At 44.4% G+C, this 20,652-nt stretch overlaps 1 protein-coding gene across 2 annotated transcripts in view; it reads right to left on the bottom strand.

Annotated features, from left to right (window-relative positions):
* The window catches only part of PBA1 (N-terminal nucleophile aminohydrolases (Ntn hydrolases) superfamily protein), a 64,995-nt gene that overhangs the window by 8,430 nt on the left and 35,913 nt on the right, over positions 1 to 20,652 (bottom strand). For both annotated transcript variants that reach the window (XM_086527258.1, XM_086527257.1), the window contains 3 exons: positions 11,923 to 11,999; positions 10,929 to 10,984; positions 10,781 to 10,853 (listed from right to left, as the gene is read on the bottom strand). In XM_086527258.1, coding sequence (XP_086383384.1) covers positions 10,781 to 10,853; positions 10,929 to 10,984; positions 11,923 to 11,999 — 206 coding nt within the window. The remainder of the gene's footprint in view (positions 1 to 10,780; positions 10,854 to 10,928; positions 10,985 to 11,922; positions 12,000 to 20,652) is intronic.

Raw genomic sequence — 20,652 nt, 5'->3', positions numbered from 1 at the left:
CAGTCACATCTAGATCCAATCGGGACCTCGTCAATGTCCGATTGACTAACCCCTATTGCAACCATGTCTATTCGAGATCAATCAAACCAAAATGTTGCAGTCATTTCGTCTATCAGTTCTTGCACTCAAAAGAAGTCAAGAACAAATCAGTATCATAATCAAGAATTTCATTTCATAAAGTCATCCAGCAGAATACTGTCAGCTCTCAGTATCCATGAAGCTCAAAGAGACATCAGTGACTTTAGTATCAAAATCAAGGCATTTATTGACAAAGGAGCGGAGTAACTCCCCTCTTGTGCATCCCACTGCACCAGTTCTTCGGCCAAGCTCAATTTATGGGTTCCGTTTGGAGTAGACTATGCTAAACCAAAATATCGAGGTAAAGTTTCACAATCCGAGGAGTATCTACTAGGTCCTCCTCCTCCATCGACTTCGCATCAAATGCAGGAAAGTTCTTGAACTTACCAAGAACCGCCTTCGGACTTTACCTTTAGTCTTCGTATCCTTATGTGCCAAATCTGTTCAGGAACAAGGATCTCCTCGCTTTCTTCCACTTCGGGTTGCTCATCAAGCACATCACCCTTATCGGGTTTCAAGAGACTCACATGCAATGCATTGTGAATCCTCCAAGTATCTGGCAGTTTCAATCGGAAGGAGACATCATTTATCTTTTCAGTTATCTGGAAAGGTCTGTAGTATCGCATACTAAGCTTTGGAAAAAGCCTCTCCTTTCTCTTTTTCTTTCGTAAGCATGCCTTCTGAAAACATAAGAGTTCCCAATCATCCTCCTTCAGTTTCAAGTCGCGACGATGGTGATCCGTTGCCTTTTTCCGTCGTTCTTGAGACTTCTGCAAAGTCTTGCAAACCTTGGCAAAAGCCGTATCCAAATCTCGCGAATATTCATCCGCTTCAAATATCTAATCTTTCGTGCTCAGGAAGGATGGAACCTTCGCAGCACTTTCAACAATCTCAAATGGCGTCTTCCCCGTCGAAGAGTGTATCGTGTTATTGTAGGCAAATTTCACCAAAGGTAAGTTCTTTTCCCATTTAGTCTTTTGATCCGAGATACAAAACTTCAATAAATCTAAAACCACTGAATTAGCAATCTCAGATTGCCCGTCAGTCTGCAAGTGGAACGATGACGAGAACTGCAACCGCATGCCAATGTTCTCCCAAATTGCCTTCCAAAACAAACTCATAAATCTGGAGTCTCTGTCGAAGACAATCGTCTCAGACGTGCCATGTAATCGGAAAATCATCGTCATCATTCTGTGTTCTCGGGAGATCAAAAATGAAATCCATTTCAATACTATCCTAGGGGCGGGTGGGTATGGGTAAAGGCTGCAACAATCCCTGTGTCTTATGCCTGTCAAACTTGACCTATAAAAGGTGGGTAGTGCCATTCAGTCATAACCTTTGCCTTCAACGGTTGTGTAACGCACAACATAGTCTTTTTCATCAAGTAGCCTTCAGTTTCAAGTCACGACGATGGTGATCCGTTGCCTTTTTCTGTCATTCTTGAGACTTCTGCAAAGTCTCGCAAACCTTGGCAAAAGCCGTATCCAAATCTCGCGAATATTCATCCGCTTTAAATATCTAATCTTTCGTGCTCAGGAAGGATGGAACCTTCGCAGCACTTTCAACAATCTCAAATGGCGTCTTCCCCGTCGAAGAGTGTATCGTGTTATTGTAGGCAAATTCCACCAAAGGTAAGTTCTTTTCCCATTTAGTCTTCTGATCCGAGATACAAGACTTCAATAAATCTAAAACACTGAATTGGCAATCTCAGATTGTCTGTCAGTCTGCAAGTGGAACGATGACGAGAACTGCAACCGCGTGCCAATGTTCTCCCAAATTGCCTTCCAAAACAAACTCATAAAGTTGAAGTCTCTGTCGAAGACAATCGTCTCAGACCTGCCATGTAATCGAAAAATCATCGTGATCATTCTGTGTTCTTGGGAGATCAAAAATGAAATCCATTTTAATACTTTCCCAAGGGCGGGTGGGTATGGGTAAAGGCTGCAACAATCCCTGTGTCATATGCCTGTCAAACTTGACCTATAAGAGGTGGACAGTGACATTCAGTCATAACCTTTGCCTTCAACGGTTGTGCAACGCACAACATAGTCTTTTTCATCAAGTAGCCTTCAGTTTCAAGTCGCGACGATGGCGATCCGTTGCCTTTTTCTGTCGTTCTTGAGACTTCTACAAAGTTTCGCGAACCTTAGCAAAAGCCGTATCCAAATCTCGCGAATATTTCATCCGCTTCAAATATCTAATCTTTCGTGCTCAGGAAGGATGGAACCTTCGCAGCACTTTCAACAATCTCAAATGACGTCTTCCCCGTCGAAGAGTGTATCGTGTTCTTGTAGGCAAATGCCACCAAAGATAAGTTCTTTTCCCATTTAGTCTTCTGATCCGAGATACAAGACTTCAATAAATCTAAAACCACTGAATTGGCAATCTCAGATTGCCCGTCAGTCTGCAAGTGGAACGATGACGAGAACTACAACCGCGTGCCAATGTTCTCCAAAATTGCCTTCCAAAACAAACTCATAAATCTGGAGTCTCTGTGGAAGACAATCGTCTCAGACGTGCCATGTAATCGGAAAACCATCGTGATCATTCTGTGTTCTCGAGAGATCAAAAATGAAATCCATTTCAATACTTTCCCAGGGGCGGGTGGGTATGGGTAAAGGCTGCAACAATCCCTGTGTCTTATGCTTGTCAAACTTGACCTATAAAAGGTGGACAGTGGCATTCAGTCATAACCTTTTCCTTCAACGGTTGTGTAACGCACAACATAGTCTTTTTCATCAAGTAGCCTTCCCGAAGGGAGTATCCAGCTACTATCTCCCCATCCCGTATCCATGTGAAAAATATCTGCAAAATCTGTATCTGTGGCATACTGATCAACCATATCCTCGAAGCTCCTATGATGTATCGCGGAAATAGCCAGAACCAACGGCTTCCGAGACAAAGCATCTGCCACCACATTCTTATGTCCCTGCACGTGGACAATCTGGAAGTGAAACTGTGACAAGATGTTCGCCCACCGGGTCTGCTTTTCCAAAAGCTGACTCTGTGACAAGTAGTAGTGCAAACTCTAATGGTCTGTAAATACAGTAAAATCCGCTCCGAGTAGGTAATGCCGCCACTGAGTAACAGCATGGATAACCGCCAAAAACTCTTTCTCATAAATCTGTGTTGTCATCTTCGGCCTAGAGAACAATCGGCTCTCGTAAGCAATGACATGGCCTTCTTGCATCAAGACCGCACCCAGACTACGACCACAAGCATCACAATATACTTCAAATGACTTCTGCAAGTCTCGCAAAGTCAAAACAGGTCCTGTAGTCAATTTCTCTTTCAAGGTCCGAAAGGCAGTCACCTCTGTGGATCCCCACAAGAAAGGGACTCCTTTCTGTGTCAAGATATGCAAAGGGGAAGCAACCTCTGCAAACTTTCGAATGGACCGTCTGTAGTACTGACACAGTCCCAAGAAACTTTCAACTTCATGGACATTCTTCAAATCGGGCCAATCACGGATAGTGTCTATCTTGGCCGGATCCATTTGCACTCCTGTGCTGAGACCAAGTGTCCCAAAAAGAAAAATGTACCTCTGAAGCATATGATCTATGTGTTCTGCTTCATTCTTGGAGAAAACAGTAATATCATCAAAGAAAGTGCCAACAAATAGCCTATACTCTTGAAAAGTCTTGTCCATCATCCGATTAAATGTCGCAAGAGCATTGGTTAAGCCAAAAGGCATCACCAAAAACTCAAATAACCAAAAGTCATCCGAAAGGCTATCTTGTAGACGTCTCCCGACGCGATTCGGATCTGATGATATCCACTCTTCAAGTCAATCCTGCTAAAGCACAAGGATCCCTGTAACCTGTCGAGTATATCATCGATCCTAGGAATCGGAAATCTGTTCTTGATGGTGATTTTGTTGAGAGCACTATAATCGATGCACATTCTCCAAGATCCGTCTTTCTTCAAATCCAACAACAGTGGAGAGCAACACGGTGAAGTACTATGCTGGACAAGACCCTTTTCCAAGAGGTCTTTGGGTTCATGATCTTTTCATTCTGTACTCGGCTCACACGGTACGGTGGCCGGTTTGGTGGCGTGCTTCTAGGTATCAGGTCAATGGTCTGATCTTCAGGCCCTCTGAAAAACAATCGGCATGAGTGTGGAGAAAAATCTTGGCGTTCTTTTGAATCAGGTCAAAACATATTCAACCTTTATCCATCGTTCAGTTCTCTCCCAAAAGAATGAGTAAGAAACTGAAGTTCATCAAGTACAATCTCTAAGCCCTTCATTTATCAAAGTCGCTTTCTCGGCCCGGTAGTCAACCACGACGTAGTTCTTGTGGTACCAAGGGATCCTGAGTAGAACGTCACTCGCGTGCCCTGAACACCCCTGTCATTGCAAACGAAGTTTGCCAATGCTCGATGTAATGGCAACATCCCATCCGGATGCCAGTTGAACTACCTCCGCATGTGGCGTCAGTCTGTCGGGCGTAATTTCCAAATCGAGCCGCCAATTCCAAGTGAAAAGAAGTTGGCCTTGGCTCCTTCAAAAGAGCTTCCTGATCCTTCACTTTGCCCCAAAAGCGGCAAAGTTTGTACTTTCATTCATTTGATTCGGTGCAGATCCCACGCCATGTGGTACTAGTTCTGCTTTTCTATCTGCCTTTTCTGCCACGTTCCTCGACTGCTCTCGAACTCTCAGGCCTGTCGTCGTCTTTATCATTCAGTTCTTTCTGTGCCTTTTTAGGGCACTTCGCAGAGATATGTCCATATTCCCCGCATCCAAAGCACTTCCCCTCTCTGATGAAGCGAGCTCTCTCCTCAGAAGTAAGCTTGGGTCGTGCATCCTTTTTCTCTAGGTTGCTCTTTTTCTTTCTACTTTCATTCCCAGAAGTCTGTTCGGCTCGTTGTGTCATGGCCTCATCTGTGGGGTAGGTCAGACTGCCAGAGTGAATGGCAAAGCCCCGCTTCGCATGACTTATCAACTCCTGAATAGAAGTTGACTTCTGTTCCAAGCAGTGATCTCGGATCTCTGTAGGTAGACCCAAGGTGAACCGCTCAATCTGTTCTCTGAACGAGATCTTCTTGAATGAAGAGGCAGGAGAAAAGAGCTCCAGAATCTTTCACAATAAGCATTGATTGCATCTTTCTTGGTCATCCGAAGATGGTTCCAAGCAGCTCGTATAACTCGTTCATATTCTTGTGTCAACCAAGAAGAAATAAAAAGCTTTTTAAATTTCAGCCATTTAACTAGTGCAGTCTTGTTTAAAAGAAGCGTGGACCACCAAGTACGAGCATTCCCCTTAAGGTAAGAGGTAGCTCTCCGAATCTTGGAGTGCTCTGAATAGCGTCCTCCCGCAGAGCAATGTCAAACTGCTGTATAAAAGACAAAGCCTTCGAAGCATCTGAGTATCCTGAAAAAGTATCAAACTTGATCGAGTGGCCACCTTCCTTAAACTCTCGGACTTTCTTACTTTTTATCTTCGAAGTCATACTGGTTGACTTTGTAAAAATTCTTCTTGTTCGAATAAAAGTTTCCGTCATCGGAATCTGAGCTGTCTGTAGACGAGTCCTCAATAGAACTGTCAGTCTCTCGACGAGATTTAGCCTTCTTTGCCTTTTTCTTGCCCTTCCGAAGCTAAGTTTCTTGCTTCGCTTTTTACCTTTTCTGTCTTCTTCGCTCGAATTTGAAGAGCTAGAAGAACTATCGGAAGAAGAAGAAGAAGAAATGGGTACTCCTTCAAATCGAACACGCTTCTTCTGTTTCTTTGCCTTGTCGAATGTCGACTGACGACCCAAACATCCCGGGAAGTCAGTGCCTTTCTTCTGCTTTCCGCCGTGCATTTTGGCTTTCTTTTGCGCGTCAAAAAGTTGAGCAATCCGTGCATCAACCGCCTCTTGTAATTCCTTCTCTGAATACTGTTTGTGATCAGAAGGTTTCTTGAGAGCGGGTTTTAGGGGTGGTGTAGTGGTTTTCTGCCATTGTTCATGCACTTCCTGAAAAGAAGTCTCGCTCATATATTTTGCCAATTTCAGATCCTTCGCAAGACTGAGCATCATCTTTGCTGCATGGCCGATCAATTGACGACGCTTCATCTCTCTTTGCTCCGCCTGAGTAGGCTGAGGCGAGCCATACTCTCTGTCAGAATCTTTGTTGTGATCCTTGCCTGCATCTCCAGATGCAGAGGGAGTCGACTGATCCTTGCGTCAAGCCATAGGTGCCGGGGAAAAAAATTTGGGGATCGGATTTCCCGTAGAAGAGAAATCGGCCGTGCTCTGATACCACTGTAACAGACTTGGACACTCCAGGTAAAGAATCAATCGCGACAGCACCAAATAACCACTTCAAAACAATTCACGGATCACAATAGATTTGCACTGGCCCGGTGGAGTTCCGTGCCTAGAGATATTAGCCCCAAAGACTGGCGCCCCTTTCGGTATTTCTTTTTGTGTTAATCAATTCAAAGTACAAGAGAGTGGCTCGGGTTTCACTCTCAGACTCTGCGTGTAGATGCTCTGAGAAGTGAGGGCCCAAGCCACTTATTTAAAGGTTTACAAGGAATGCCAAAAGCAAAGCCCCAAAAGCTTCAAAGCAAAAGCTCTTTTCCCTCTCTCACAGAGAGCTTCTGAAAGCAAAAGCAAATTCTCTCTCTCTCTCAATGAGAGCAAAAGCTGAGATTTGCGTCGCTCAAAAATATCCAAAAATACAAAAAATCGCGATTTCCGGAAATTAGGGTTTTTGGCAGAAATTAGGGTTTCTGTTGTCTGCCACGTCATCACTTTGTGACAGTTATTGAAGTGCTTAAAGTCTGTTCAGACTGTTCTTTACTATTGGCACGTGGTGCCCGTCTTGTGACACGTCCAGATGACCTGAAGAGAGAGGCCCCTTGGGTCCTTTTATTCTTACAAGGGATGCCAAAAGCACAGCCCCAAAAGCTTAAAAACTCAAAAGCAAATAGTCTTAAAAGCAATTGCGCAAATTACAGAGATCTGTATTGTTGCCACATCATCATTTGTCTGCTTCAGCCACGTCAGTAGGCTGCCACGTCATCATCTGTTCGCTTCAGCCACGTCAGCAAGCTGCCACGTAATTGCTGTGTCCGGGCAGTACCGCCACATCATCAATTTGTGACACTAAGGCATTCACACCCTTCCTATGGCATGATGTTGACGTCCTCATGCCCTAGGTAACCCTAACAATGCAACCTAAGCTTGCCTATAACAATCATGTTAAAGTTTGCTTATATTGTTGGCAATGTCATATAGTGTGCCTCTTGGTGGCCCCAAGCTTACGGCAAGGCATTTTATCCCAGCCTTGTTCCACTTGTATGCACCTACGCACAATTTTTAGTAAATTTTCCAAGTTTTTTCCCCTATTTTTGGGTTTTTTTAAGCTTGCCTATAACAATCATGTTAAAGTTTGCTTATATTGTTGGCAATGTCATATAGTGTGCCTCTTGGTGGCCCAAGCTTACGGCAAGGCATTTTATCCCAGCCTTGTTCCACTTGTATGCACCTACGCACAATTTTTAGTAAATTTTCCAAGTTTTTTCCCCTATTTTTGGGTTTTTGGGTTTTTTTAAGGGAGGTAGGGCAATTTATCTTCCTCCCTATACAGGGAGGGAGGTGCCCATCCCTTGGTCATCAATTGTATCAATCATCATCAATATAGCTTGCTAATGTTTTGGCTCTCTCTCTCTCTCTCTCTCTCTCTCTCTCTCTCTCTCTCTCTTCTCTCTCTCTCTCTCTCTCCCCCCCCCCCCCCCCAATGTTTCTTTCTTCTCTGAATAGTTTCTCTCTCAAGCATTTTTTCTCTTTAGCGTTTTCCTCTCTCTAGCAATTTTGCCAAATTACTCTCCTGCCTTCGTGTTTTTGCAAGTCCTCTCTCCTATTGTGCCCTCTCCTGCCCTAGGCGACACTCCAATTGTGCATACCTTGCAAATCTAGGAGATAAACCAACGGGGTTGCTCTCGGAGGTGGTGGTTGTCTGACATTGAATATGAGAGATTGTGCACCTTTTGCCATGTTTTTGGCCATATCCATCCATCTTCCGCTTCCACTTCTATCGAGGCGTTACGCTCGACAGACATCTATGGGATTGTGAATTTCTTTTTATAAACGAGCTTCTTCACTTTCTTCTTTCCTTTCAAAGCGTCTTTCTCAGCCGTCTTAGACACTCGCTCTTACGTAGCATAAGTCAAAGATCCTAACAACATTGTGAAGCTGCCCAAAGCATGATCCATAAGTTACGGAATGCTAGAAGATTTTTGCTTCAAACAATATCATTGAATTTCCTCGGTAACCGCAACGATACCTTTCCATTTGTTCCTTTAAAGACACTTTCCGAAAGCATGATCCATAAGTTACTGAATGCTAGAAGATTTTTGCTTCAAACAATATCATTGAATTTCCTCGGTAGACCGCAACAATATCTTTCCATTTGTTCCTTTAAAGACACTTTCAGAAAAGACGCAACCGATAGGAAGTATCCAAAAATCTCTCATTATGGGTAGAAAGGGTATCTTCCTCTCTCATCCTGAGGTGGTTTTGTGCCGTCAAAACATTGGCTTCGAACTGGGGAGTCGACCAAATAGATGAGAACGACCACTTGACCCGGATTACTAGGCGTTACTCCATGCAATAAGGGAGTAGAACACCATGTATGAGACGTCCCTTTGAGGTGAGATGCCATATTGCGAACCTTGGAGGCTTTTGTAAAGTTGCCCCCTGAAACACCAACAGAACTCAAAAACTTTAACACTTCAACTTTGAAAGAAATTGTAGTCGCCACACGTAATGAAGGAGTTCCACTTCCAGATCCATTGGCCTTAAAGTCTAACACCCCTTTCTGTACTTCTTTTAGATTGATAAAGTCACAGAGCACACCTGTCGAGTAGCCACTCTGCAACCATGCATTGATCAGCCAAAAGTGATCCCCACAGCACTATTTGGGTTATCATTGTACGGTCGTATGACAAAGTATGATACGGTTTCCTACGGAAAAATATAGTGTATTCTAAATTATATCATACGGTTTGGATAAATACGATGTGTTTTCTAAAAAAACTCTTTAATACCATAAAAAACATCTATAAATTACCTAATGACTTAGGACCCTACATCTAAGGTTAAAGGGCCAACAAACTTATGAAAACTTACATAGGCACAAAGACCAGATACTCAAGGTACACGCTACAAACTTTTTAAAAAAAGGTTGAACCAGGTTTGTATAAGTACGATCGTACGAATGTATATTGTACGGTCGTACGATATATGCAATCATACGCCGTACAAAAACTTCCAAGACTATTTTATAGGCTCCAAGCCCAAAAGCAACTGATACAAAAAGCTAGGGCGCTTCCAAAAGCAACTATTAAGAAAAATTGTGGCCGAAAAGCAACGCAGGTCACCATAGTACGATACCAACACATTATCAACAGATTTCGTGTCGTGATTTACGGGATTTTCGTATGGCAGTCCACGTCATCACATATAGCAGTTTATCTTCTGTTCAGGTACAACCCAAACACTTTCATCACTTTGCAACAGCACCTTGATCCATTTGCCTCCAGAACTCCCATCATCCGTACATTGAACCTTCGTGCCCTCCTCTCCATAGTTGCATTCACTCGTATGGTTTCTTCCCTGTAATTCTCTTCCTTCGCTTCTTGCTTCACTTTCTTCCTGACAACATCCACCCTACCTTCTTTATTTGCCTCTATATTGACCTCACTGTTTTGATCAATTCCTTCATGATTTCTCTAATTGCTGCCTTGAGTGTGTCGAGCTTCTCTTTTATAGATGGGGCCATCCTCCTTGGTATCTTCGGGGGCATTAGAGTAGTTGTTTCTTCGTGCGATGGCTCAAGAGGTGGTGATGGTGCTGGTTTTTTTCTTTTTTGACTGTGTGTCTTGTGGGGGGGAAGGAAGGATCACATCTCGCAACATGGGCAACGTATGCAAGTGTATGTGTATGTAATGTTTGTGTATATGAATGTGGATGTGAGTGCATGTGCACATGTGGGAGTGCCTCCCTTGTATGCTAAGCAGGCCCTCTACTTGCCTACAAAAAATTTAATGTCAAGGGCATGGCTGCATTGGTGGTGCTCAAACCCAGGAGAGTGTGACATTAATGAAATAAGGCCATCAGCAAGCACCACGGTGGAGAGGAATGTGGGCTCCGTACATGGAACGTGAGCATGGGTGTGAAAGAAGGGGGAAGGGGCCCGGAGGGGGGGGGGGGGGGGGGGGGGGGGGTTGTCACACTAACTAGGCTGCAGGCATCTACATAAAGAGAGCTCCTCACTTGTCTCTCGGTAGCATAGTCGACAAGTTCACCCATTCTATTTCCCTCCCAATCTCAGCAACCTATTTAATGATGGCCCCTGAGCTTCCCTACCGTGTGAGTGTGTGTGAGTGTGTGTGTGTGTGTGAGAGAGAGAGAGAGAGAGAGAGGAGAGAGAGAGAGAGAGAGAGAGAGAGAGGTACAACCCTAGGAGAGGAGGCATTTAATACTATCAAAGACATTTTTAGTATCCAAATCCTATGAGTATCTATCAACATCATTTGATGTAGCCCTTCAGTTTCATCTTTGATTGATTTGAAAATACTTGCTGCCTAAATGACACCCACCCCACTGAAACTATAAGCGTAAATGAAAATGTTCTTTACTTAGTGGGGTGCCAAATTATCCAACTCTAAAATCAACAAAGATAGTAGCCCATCAATAAGAAAAAAACACACCTTATTTTGATATGACAATTCACGCACGAGAGTTGCTGCTGTTTTCACGGTGGCAGGTCTTCCTAATTGGATCCTGCAGATCATCAACCAATTACAGGATTGTCAAAAGTGTCATCACAACACTATTGTAAGAGCATGAAACACCTACGTATGCTGATTCAAGAAGTATCTAACATAGTCTGAGATGATCTGGGAGTCAGCTGCCTGTGAAACAGTAAAACGAATAAATCAGTAATACACACTAAAATTTCAACGATAAATGATCACATGTAATACTCACTCTCGCTCAGCGACTTCCTATAACCCGCTAAATCCACATTGACAATATTCATAAGCACACAGGTTCCCATATGGCGTGCAAAAACCCATAATGCATGCATTGTATACAACAGTGTGACCATTTCGCCACCCACATTTTACTAAAAAGGCTACATGAAAAACAAATGTCCGTAAAATAATAGCCAGATTCAACTGAATTTTACTGTGAGACACTTCAATGCTGCTCATCTACTCGATTCAAGAACCACCTCTTTAGCCATGATAAAAGCCTCTTGTTGGCAATATAATCGCATGAACCCCTACCTGTTGTCTTTGATTACCAAAGAAGGCACGTGCAACAGTTAAGACAATCCCCATTTAACCAAAAAAAAAAGGGGAAAAAAGATAATCGTGCTGATTTTTCAACCTGCTTTGAATGTGTATGTATCCAGAAAAAGCACAGACTCATCTAAAAAGTAAACGTATAATGTTTTTGTCAGCAATGTAATTACCAAAGAGGTCACTGCAACGGTTGAGACAATCCCCATTAACAAAAAAAAGGGGGGGAAGAAATGCTGATTTTTTAACTGACTTCCAGCATTGAATGTGTATGAACCCAAGAAAAGCAGACTCGTTTAAAAAGTATTCACCAAAATCTGTGATGTTTTTGCACACTACTCAATGCTACTATAGAATCTCTCCTCTTTCTAAAACTTTCTAGCACATAAGACTATTAACTCCAATTAAAAATTAAAAAGCATACATAAATTGATTAGACAAGCCTGCATTGCATAAAGCCTCTTTCACGCACATCGTTAGGGATACTTTTTTCCCCTGAATGATTGCAACATGTAAACACATAATCAAAATTGCAACCAACTTACCGATCCTGATCGGCAAAGATATACATTGTCTGTTAGACACGTGATCTTGTCTGATGCCCGATTCGCCACATATGCTCCTGCAATATGGAAAGCACTTAACTATTGAAGCTCTGCACATGAATAAGGATCTGACCATTCATACGGTATGCAAACATATGCACATGCACATCTTTTGCAGTTACAAACCACTTTTTTGTTTACAGTGCAAACATGTTCATTGGTTATGCAAAATATATATGTATATGTGTATTATTGTACAAGTAGGGTGAACATGTGATAGTTCAAGCATGCAAGAAGGTCAGCAAGGGTGCAAAAAGGACCCATATTTTTGTTTGGAGAGTGAGTTGTGGGTGGTCGCAATGAGTTGCATTTAAGAGGTTTTAAATAGTTCGATGGGCCATTTAAGGCACGGACCTTTACTGAAGCTATACTTAGTTGAAAGAAGAGAAAGATCCTTATTAAATTTCTGCATGTTTAAAGGTGATATGGAAGCTTTTGAAGCCATCAAGATGGAAAACACTACCGGAAAACCAAGGCTTAGAGCTGGACCAAAAAATGGGCTCCTGAGTTCAAAAATTAATGGTTCAAGGGTTTTGAGCTAAGAGAAAAGCGGGAGGCCTTGCACCGGTACCACATGGCAAGGTCAGATTTTGAATTGCGAGGGGATATAAAACACTAGAACAAAGTTCAAAACTTGACAATATGTGACCCAAAAACGAAGAATAAGTAAGATCAACACTTTTATCATGCATACCCTAGACAACAACTACGACATCCCTATTCACGTCATCAATGCCCAAGAGTAGGTGCAAGTTTGAAAAACGTTCATTCATGATTAGAGCGTACTCTATAGAGCAAACCACCTAAGTTTCTATCACACTTTGGAGTGATGGGCATACTCAACCGTGATAAAGACTAGCACTTGCCAAGTGAAGAGTAAAAATACTAAAAGTGCTAAAGATCTTACCAACAAATTAGTGTGTTCCTAAGCTAAACAAGTTATTGCTTGAAAGTGTTGAGGATTCAAAATGGCTTTTATCTTGTAAATACATGTCGTAGAACACACATGTACAATGTACTCTAGAAAGCACGTAATTGGTTTGGCCACAAGTGAGATTAAATTAGTGCTTATGTGAGCACAAAGACTTGTTGTTACAATTATCGCTCATAGACATTTGTTAACTATGTGAGCAAAAAAAATTGTTGTTATGAATCCGCTTACAGACATTTGTCGGCATGGATTGATTCCAAGCTTGTACTGAGTTGAAGCAATATAAAGAGATACCGAAAAGAGCGCGAGGGTTTGGGGCCAGTGCTCTCTCTAGGTGGAACTCCGACACTCCCTGTCTCGTGTGTCGTGCATCTCTTTCAGATCGGTGTTATTTGAAGTGCTAAAAGTTGTTCACTCTGTTCTTTTCCATTGGCACTTCGTGCCCTCCCATTATAGCGGTATCAGAGCTTCAAGAGCAAACAAAGCAAGACGACACTTCGTGTCTCTCCCCCGAACTTATTAGTCACTCCCATCCTTAGTGCATCGTGAATCGGGGCTGCTCTCGTCTTCATCTCTCTGTCTTAAGGGGCATAAGCCATAAAGAACCCAAGATCACATGGCGTTTACTAATTCAACAAAGCACCTGCGGTTTCTCCTCGACGACCTTCACGACATTCTTTCACGCCACCCACAAAGGATCTTCCGACGATGCAGGGTTTCCAACAGTTTCTCAATTACATGTTACCTTTTCTGACGGCTCAAGTGGTATCTCCTCCTTCTCCAACACCCAAAATCTAATGGCTCAAGTGGTATCTCCTCCTTCTCCGACACCCAAAAGTACAAGATCTTCAAGTAGGCAACCTTCCCAACCGTTTGTTCCAATCAAGGGAGCCTTCAAGAGTCATCTAACCCTAATCTAGTGAAACAGCCTTTGCCACCGGTGTTACCCACACCACCACCGCCACAAGGCTACAATGGTTGGAGCCCGTTACTATCCGTACACAAGGTATGCACCTCACCAACCAAAGGATTTCAAAGATTGTGGCACGACAGTCCAATTTTTCACGTTTTCCGGGGTGGAAGATCAGAAGAAAGCATTGCAGCTCCTACAACAATTCGCCAACATCTACGCTTTGGCGAACTATACAAAAGAATCCAAAATTTCTCGAGCAGCGGGATTTCTTAGAGATAATGCTATGCAATAGTGGAGTTCAATCGCGACACAACCGCATTGGCAAGCTTTCGAGACAATATTTGCACGCAGTTATATGACTTCTCTCTTTGAAGTCCAAATGTTGTTCGAATGGGGCAACTTGAAAATGCTTGCCACAGAGACCATAGACGACTATAACCAAAAGGCTTCTCGACGTCTACCTTCCAAAGTTCTCCTTTAAGTTTATTCCCTTGGAGACCAGTGCGAGCGAGACACCATTGGACTACCATCACCATTGCAAGAATATTGTCGGTATAAGCAAGTCTTTACCATGCAAGAGCTTATGGACCATGCCGCGGTCGGCTACAAATTTATGAGAGGAAAGCTAGAGTTTACTACACAAGCAACTCCGCCCCATAAACACAACTCCTGGCAACAATGAACAAATTCTCAAGATTGTCAGAAAGTCAACCGCAAAGGCCTCGTTTGACACCTCAACACCCAGACACCTTATTACAAGAAGGCCGATGCTTTGAATCCTTTCAAACAAAACATAACTATTTTGGTTGTCCCCTTCGCACTGACAGACCAACGGAGCCGACACCCGTGCCGACGGTAGATAGAAACCCAACACCATCTCTAGTCAAACGAGCTAAACAGGCCATTGGCCTTGTACCTGTCATCTATGGCATGAACCTTGAAACTACACATGAATTGTGCAGAGCTTATGGCAAAGTTAATGGCTTAAAAGCCCTGATCTTTAAGCCTGATCTTCTTCGATCTTGAAGCTACAGAGAACTTCATCCATCCAGACTTCCTGAAGTAGATGCACTTTGATTATGATGCACAAGGTGGAGAACGTGAAGCACAGCTAGCCACGGGGCAAACTCAGAAAGTGGTGCCGCTCATTGATGCTCTTCTAGTGACTATCTAAGGATATCAAGGAAAAGCCAATTTCCACATTATGAAGTTGGGCAACTGCGAGTTCTCTTGGGCATGCCTTGACATGACAAGAATGACACTACACTCCAAATCCGGAACCGTACAAGTACCGTGATGTAGAAGAACAAGCCAATCGTCCTCAAAGTTCAACTGTCGAACAAAAACCCGAATGATTTTTCTTTTGTATTTAGATACTTTGTTTGAGAAAACATTGTTTGAAATTTGTTTGAAATAGATGGAATCTATTTTAAACCGGTCTTGGTGCCGATTTGGATTGTTTGACTCTCATTTTCATACCGGTTTCAATGACGATTGATTTGGCTCCCGAGAGTACTTGAGAAAATTAATCGTTGAGAATGCTTGCACATACTCATGGCCCGAACCCTTGTGGTTATTTGCGGTGGGAGTATTTAATGTTCGAAAAGTGCTATTTTTACTCATGGCCCGGACCTGGATGGTTATTTTCGGGGACAGTATTAAGAAGTCTGAGCAGTGGTTACTCCCAGCACCTCCAAGCCACGCAATTTGCGACAGAGCAAGGGGGTCCTTGAGGATTGGGACCCGACATCCCGTGTCGTCTCTCTCTTCTCTCTCCATTGTCTCTCTCTTTCTTTCAGTTCAGTTCCGTCTTTCAAGTGAAGAAAAGTGTCCCTTGTGTTTGTGTGCGGAGTACTAGATCCGAGCTAAATCCATAAACCCTTCCGCTACACCTAACAATCACATGGCCTTCTTGCATTAAGACCGCTCCCACACTACGACCACAAGCATCACAATAAACTTCGAATGGCTTTTGCAAGTCTGGCAAAGCCAACACTGGTCCAGTAGTCAGTTTATCCTAGAGTGTCTGAAAGGCAGTCACCTCTGTCAGTCTCCACGAGAAAGGGACTCCTTTCTAAGTCAATTAGTGAACACAAGCCCAAAAAGCTTCTAACTTCGTGAACATTCTTCAAGTCTGGCCAATCGCGGATAGTCTCAATCTTGGCGGGTCCATCTGTACTCCTGCTGCTGTTGAGACGATGTGTCCCAAAAAGTGTATCTCCGACAAGAAAAACTCGCTCTTTTTGGCATTGATAACGAATATATGATCACGCAATGCTTGAAAGACCTGTAGCAGATGGTGTCGATGTTCTGCTTCATCCTTGGAGAAAACTATAATATCATCAAAGAAAGTGCCCACAAAAGATCGATGCTCTCGGAGAATCCTATCCATCATTCTGTTGAAAGTAATTGGAGCATTGGTAAGTCCAAAAGGCATCACGTATAAACCAAAGCTTGTCCGAAAGGCTTTCTTGTAGACATCTCCCGGAGCAATTCTAATCTAATGATATCCGCTTTTCAAATCAATCCTGCTGAAACAAGAGGATCCCTGAAGTCGGTCAAAAATATCATCAATCCTTGGAATCAGAAATCTGTTCTTGATAGTGATTTTATTGAGAGCTCTATAATCAATGCACATCCTCCAAGATCCGTCTTTCTTTAGTACCGGTAAAACTAGAGAGCAATAGGGTGCAGTACTCGGCTGAATGAGACTCTTTTCAAGAAGGTCTTTCACTTGGTTCATGATTTCTTCATTCTGGGCTCGATTAACACAATAAGGTGGCCGATTCGGTGGTGTGCTTCCAGAAATCAGATCAACAGTATCGTCCTCAAGACGAGATGGGGGTAACTTGCCTGGCATGCCTTCTGAGAAACAGTCAACATGTGTGTACAAAAAATCTTGTCGTTCTTTGTCTAGTTCAGACATGATCGTTCGATGTTCATCATTCAATTCTTTCAAATAGATCAAGTAAACAAAAAGACTAGATTCATTAATTTTGAAATGGCCGAAGCCCATACAATAGGGACGGACTCGCCCTTCAATTTTACATCTAGTACATTTTTTATGCCCTTCTCATTTGTCAAAGTCGCTTTCTGGGCCCGATAGTCAACCACGGCGTTGTTCAAGGGATTCCTAGGAGGACGTCACACCCTTTCAAAGGCATGATTAAAAGTCCTGGTGCCCTAAATACCCCTGACAATGCAAACGAAGTTTGCCAATGACAGGCGTAATGGCTACATCCCGTCCGAGCGCCACTAGAACTGCCTCTGCCGGTGGCCCCATCATGTCGGGCTTAATCTCAAGCCGTACTGCCAATTCAAGTGAAATGAAGTTGGCCTTGGCTCCTCCATCAAAATAGATAAGGGCTTCCTAATCTTTCACTTTGCCCCAAGCACGGCAAAGTACTTTCATCCATCTGGCTTGGGTCGGTTCCCATGCAATCCGATACCAGTCCTACTTTCATCTTGGCTTTTCTGCCACGTTTCTTCGTTGCTCTATATAGTGTTGTCCATGTCAACAGGGCTTGTCCGCAGGGTGCAAGGTGCTGCCACATCATCAATTTGTGACAGTTACGTCCCCAGACATCAGGATGGGCGCCTGGAGTTATGTCCGGCCAGTGTGAGTGTGAACATGGCCCGCTGGTTATGAAGTCCTGGTTGCAGGCTCCCAGGCTCGAGGGTGAGCCCGTATTGGCTCTATGACTGGGACGTGAGCCTAATGTCCGCTCACTACGTGTGCCTAGGTGTGAGTTTGGCTTGTGTCATGTCATGTGTGCAGGATGGATCAGGCGAGGGGCTAATATTGGTATCAAGGCCTCCTTCCTGCTCGTATGCACGACAAGGCGACGTGCACAAAACCACTAGCGCTCATGGGGCTGTGATAGCCCAGTCTGACAAGCTCTCCCACCTCTTGTATAGGGTGGCATGGGACGCTACTACGAGAGAGGAGAGTCGGGGGGACACATGCCAACCAGTGGTGAGAATTTTGCGAGTCCTCTTTTTGTTTCTCGTAGATTCCCGTGTGTAGAATGTTGGTTGTTGGAGGCAGTCACATGGATGCTTGGTAGGTCTTTGTTTAGCCGTTGTGTGCCTGAGGGTGTCCTCGGGAGCTGCCACTCCGAGGACATGGTAGCACCCTCCGTAGGTACATCACGGTGAGGGTGCTTTGTTCACTTTGTAGTATATTTCGTTTTATTTTTTTTCAATTAAAGAACAGTGGAGTAAACTATTTTGGCCATGTGCTTGGTTGCGATCTGTCCAAAATAGCGTCGGGGCAGCCAATGCACAAGGGGCAGCAATGTTTCACTCAAGTGATGCAAATAGGTAGGTGGTGCAGCCTGATTGGATTGTGCAGGGAAACACCACCGACGCAGAATAGGCGAAAATAGTGGCGTTGGCTCTGGCACATGCGCAGAGCAGATGGAGGTGGTGGCGTTGGCACAGAGCAGGCGAAAGTACTGGCGTTGCAGAGGACCAAGCCTCCTGGGCGCACAGGGCGGCAAGCAGAGCAGAGGGCGGTGGCATAAGGGTGGTGCCCCAGAGTCGGCACGCAAAGGCGGCTCTGTTAGTCCGCGAGCCCGCAAGCGGCATCATTTTCATTTTTCATTAGATATACTATTCGTACATACTGGCTCTAAAATAATAAAACCTATTAGCCACCAGATTCTCCCCGGCTCTCCCCCACCACGTGTCTGCGTGCCTTTCTCGTCATCCCTCGCCCTCCTCCTCAATCACTCTGCTTCTCCGACTTGCAGTGGCAGCCATGCTTGGCTGAGGCTCTGCATCAGCAGCATGAGAGGGAGAGATAAATAACGAAATGAGAGGGAGAGCTAAATAACGAAAAAAACCCATGTGCAGTGCTCTGCCCCACCATGTACCCTATTTCCTTCCATCCCGAAACACCTACCTTGCACCCCTCTCCACCTCCCTCGTTGTATTCCCCGTCACCCACCTCGTCCTCTCTGAGTTGCCCCTCCTGCAACCACTTCCCCTCTCCGTCTCCCCCCTCCACCTTCCTCGTCTCATCACTGCATGCCCCTATGTCCTCATACCTCTCAGAGCCCGTCTTGCTGCCGCCGTTTATCTCCGACAGTCGGAATGTTGTTTGCAGCATAGAGACAAAGAGAGAATGTGTAGGTGGGGGGGGGGGGGGGGGGGGAGAGAGAGGGAGAGAGGGAGAGAGAGAGAGAGAGAACTGCATGCAGGCCATGCACTGACAGCCCCACTCCCCCTCAAGGCAGGACTCTGAGTGAGGAGCAGCCCAAGGGCACATGACGGCTCCGGGGGGGGAGAGAGAGAGCCGTCGTAGGTCGATAAGGCGGGTACACGAGGGAGAGAGGGAGAGATCGACGGCATGCGAGGCACGCATACAAAATTGCGTGGCGAGGGGGTATTCCGAAAAAGAGAGAGAGAGAGAGAGAGCGCATCTTCAAGAAACACCATCTATATTGGGCTTTTTTTTAAATTGACTCGACATACTCATGCCATGCTAAGCGTTTGATTTTTTTAACCCTTTAAGTGGCCGTTAGACTCATTTTTTAAAAAAATCAAGTGTGAATAGGCCCTTTTTTTAAAAATTGGGTGGTGTGGACTTTTTTTCACTCAACGACCCGGCGTAAGTTGGAACCACCCCGTCAACCCCTAGGGCAATTAAGCCCCTCTCGTTTCCTTCTATATATTTTGCCGTTGAGCTTAAGTGTGGCATTTTGTGTCACCGCAAGCTTTCTCTCGCGTTGTATCTTTCTTCCTCTCGCCCTACCTCCTACGCTCTCTCTACTTCGCTTGCTTATTTTACAGCCTGCTTATTATACTAAGCGTCTTGGGCGTATCTCCTAAGCGAACTCCTATAACATAGTCCCGTAATTACTTGCACATCCAAGTGCCATGGCGTCACACGACGCTTCTCCGCACGAGAATGGCGTTGCTAGCACGCATCAACCCATGGAGGAGACGTCTCTTTCTCCTCTCGATTCCACACACACGCACAAGCTTCGTCCCGCGGATCTCTCTCTCCCGTCACTTACCTCTGACGCATCTCTCGTTGCTATATTGCAGTATCAACTAGCAGAGATGCAAAGGCAACTTGGGGAGTTACGTGCCACGCAGGTCCCATTTTCGCCCGCGGCCATGAGCACTTTGCCTCTTCACTTATATCCCGACCCCTTCAAAGGGGAAAACAAGGAATGTGAGGAGACCGCCATCGACTCATGGCTGGAGAAATGGACGGCCTACTTTGATTTGTATAATTTCACTGATGCCCAGCGCATTAGTCAAATACAAATCATGCTCCAGCGCAAGGCATATGCGTGGTGGGTTGGGTTACGACCTAAGCCAATGACTTGGGCAGACTTCCAAACGGTCTATCGCGCTCGCTTTGTGCAAGTCAATAAGATCGAGTGCTTCAAGAAGATGTTCATGTTGGAGATTGTCACAAAGTGATGACGTGGTTGCCCGATTATTAGGGTTTTTGATGACATGGCTGTACTGTTGAAACCCTAACCCTAATTGCCAAAAACCCTAATCTGCAAAAACCCTAAATGCTGCCAAAAACCCTAACCCTAATTTTAGGGGGCATGACACGTGGCAGCAGTACAAACGCCCGCAGATTGCGGCTGAATTTGCGGAGGTTGCTTTTTTGCGGCAGTTTTGCTTTTGACAAGTTTTTGGATCTTGCTTTTTATTCTACACGCAAAGGATGGGAAAGAGAGAGAACTCTTTTGCTTTTATTTTATGGCAAGAGAGAGAGAGAGAGAGAGCTTTTGATTATAAGCTTTTGGGGCTCTGCTTTTGGCATCCCTTGTAAACAAATAAATAAGTGGTTTGGGCT

This window comes from Adiantum capillus-veneris, chromosome 13, assembly GCF_014529385.1.
Source record: "Adiantum capillus-veneris isolate H3 chromosome 13, ASM1452938v2, whole genome shotgun sequence".
NCBI lineage: Eukaryota > Viridiplantae > Streptophyta > Polypodiopsida > Polypodiales > Pteridaceae > Adiantum > Adiantum capillus-veneris.
This window is presented reverse-complemented; position numbering and strand designations above follow the sequence as displayed.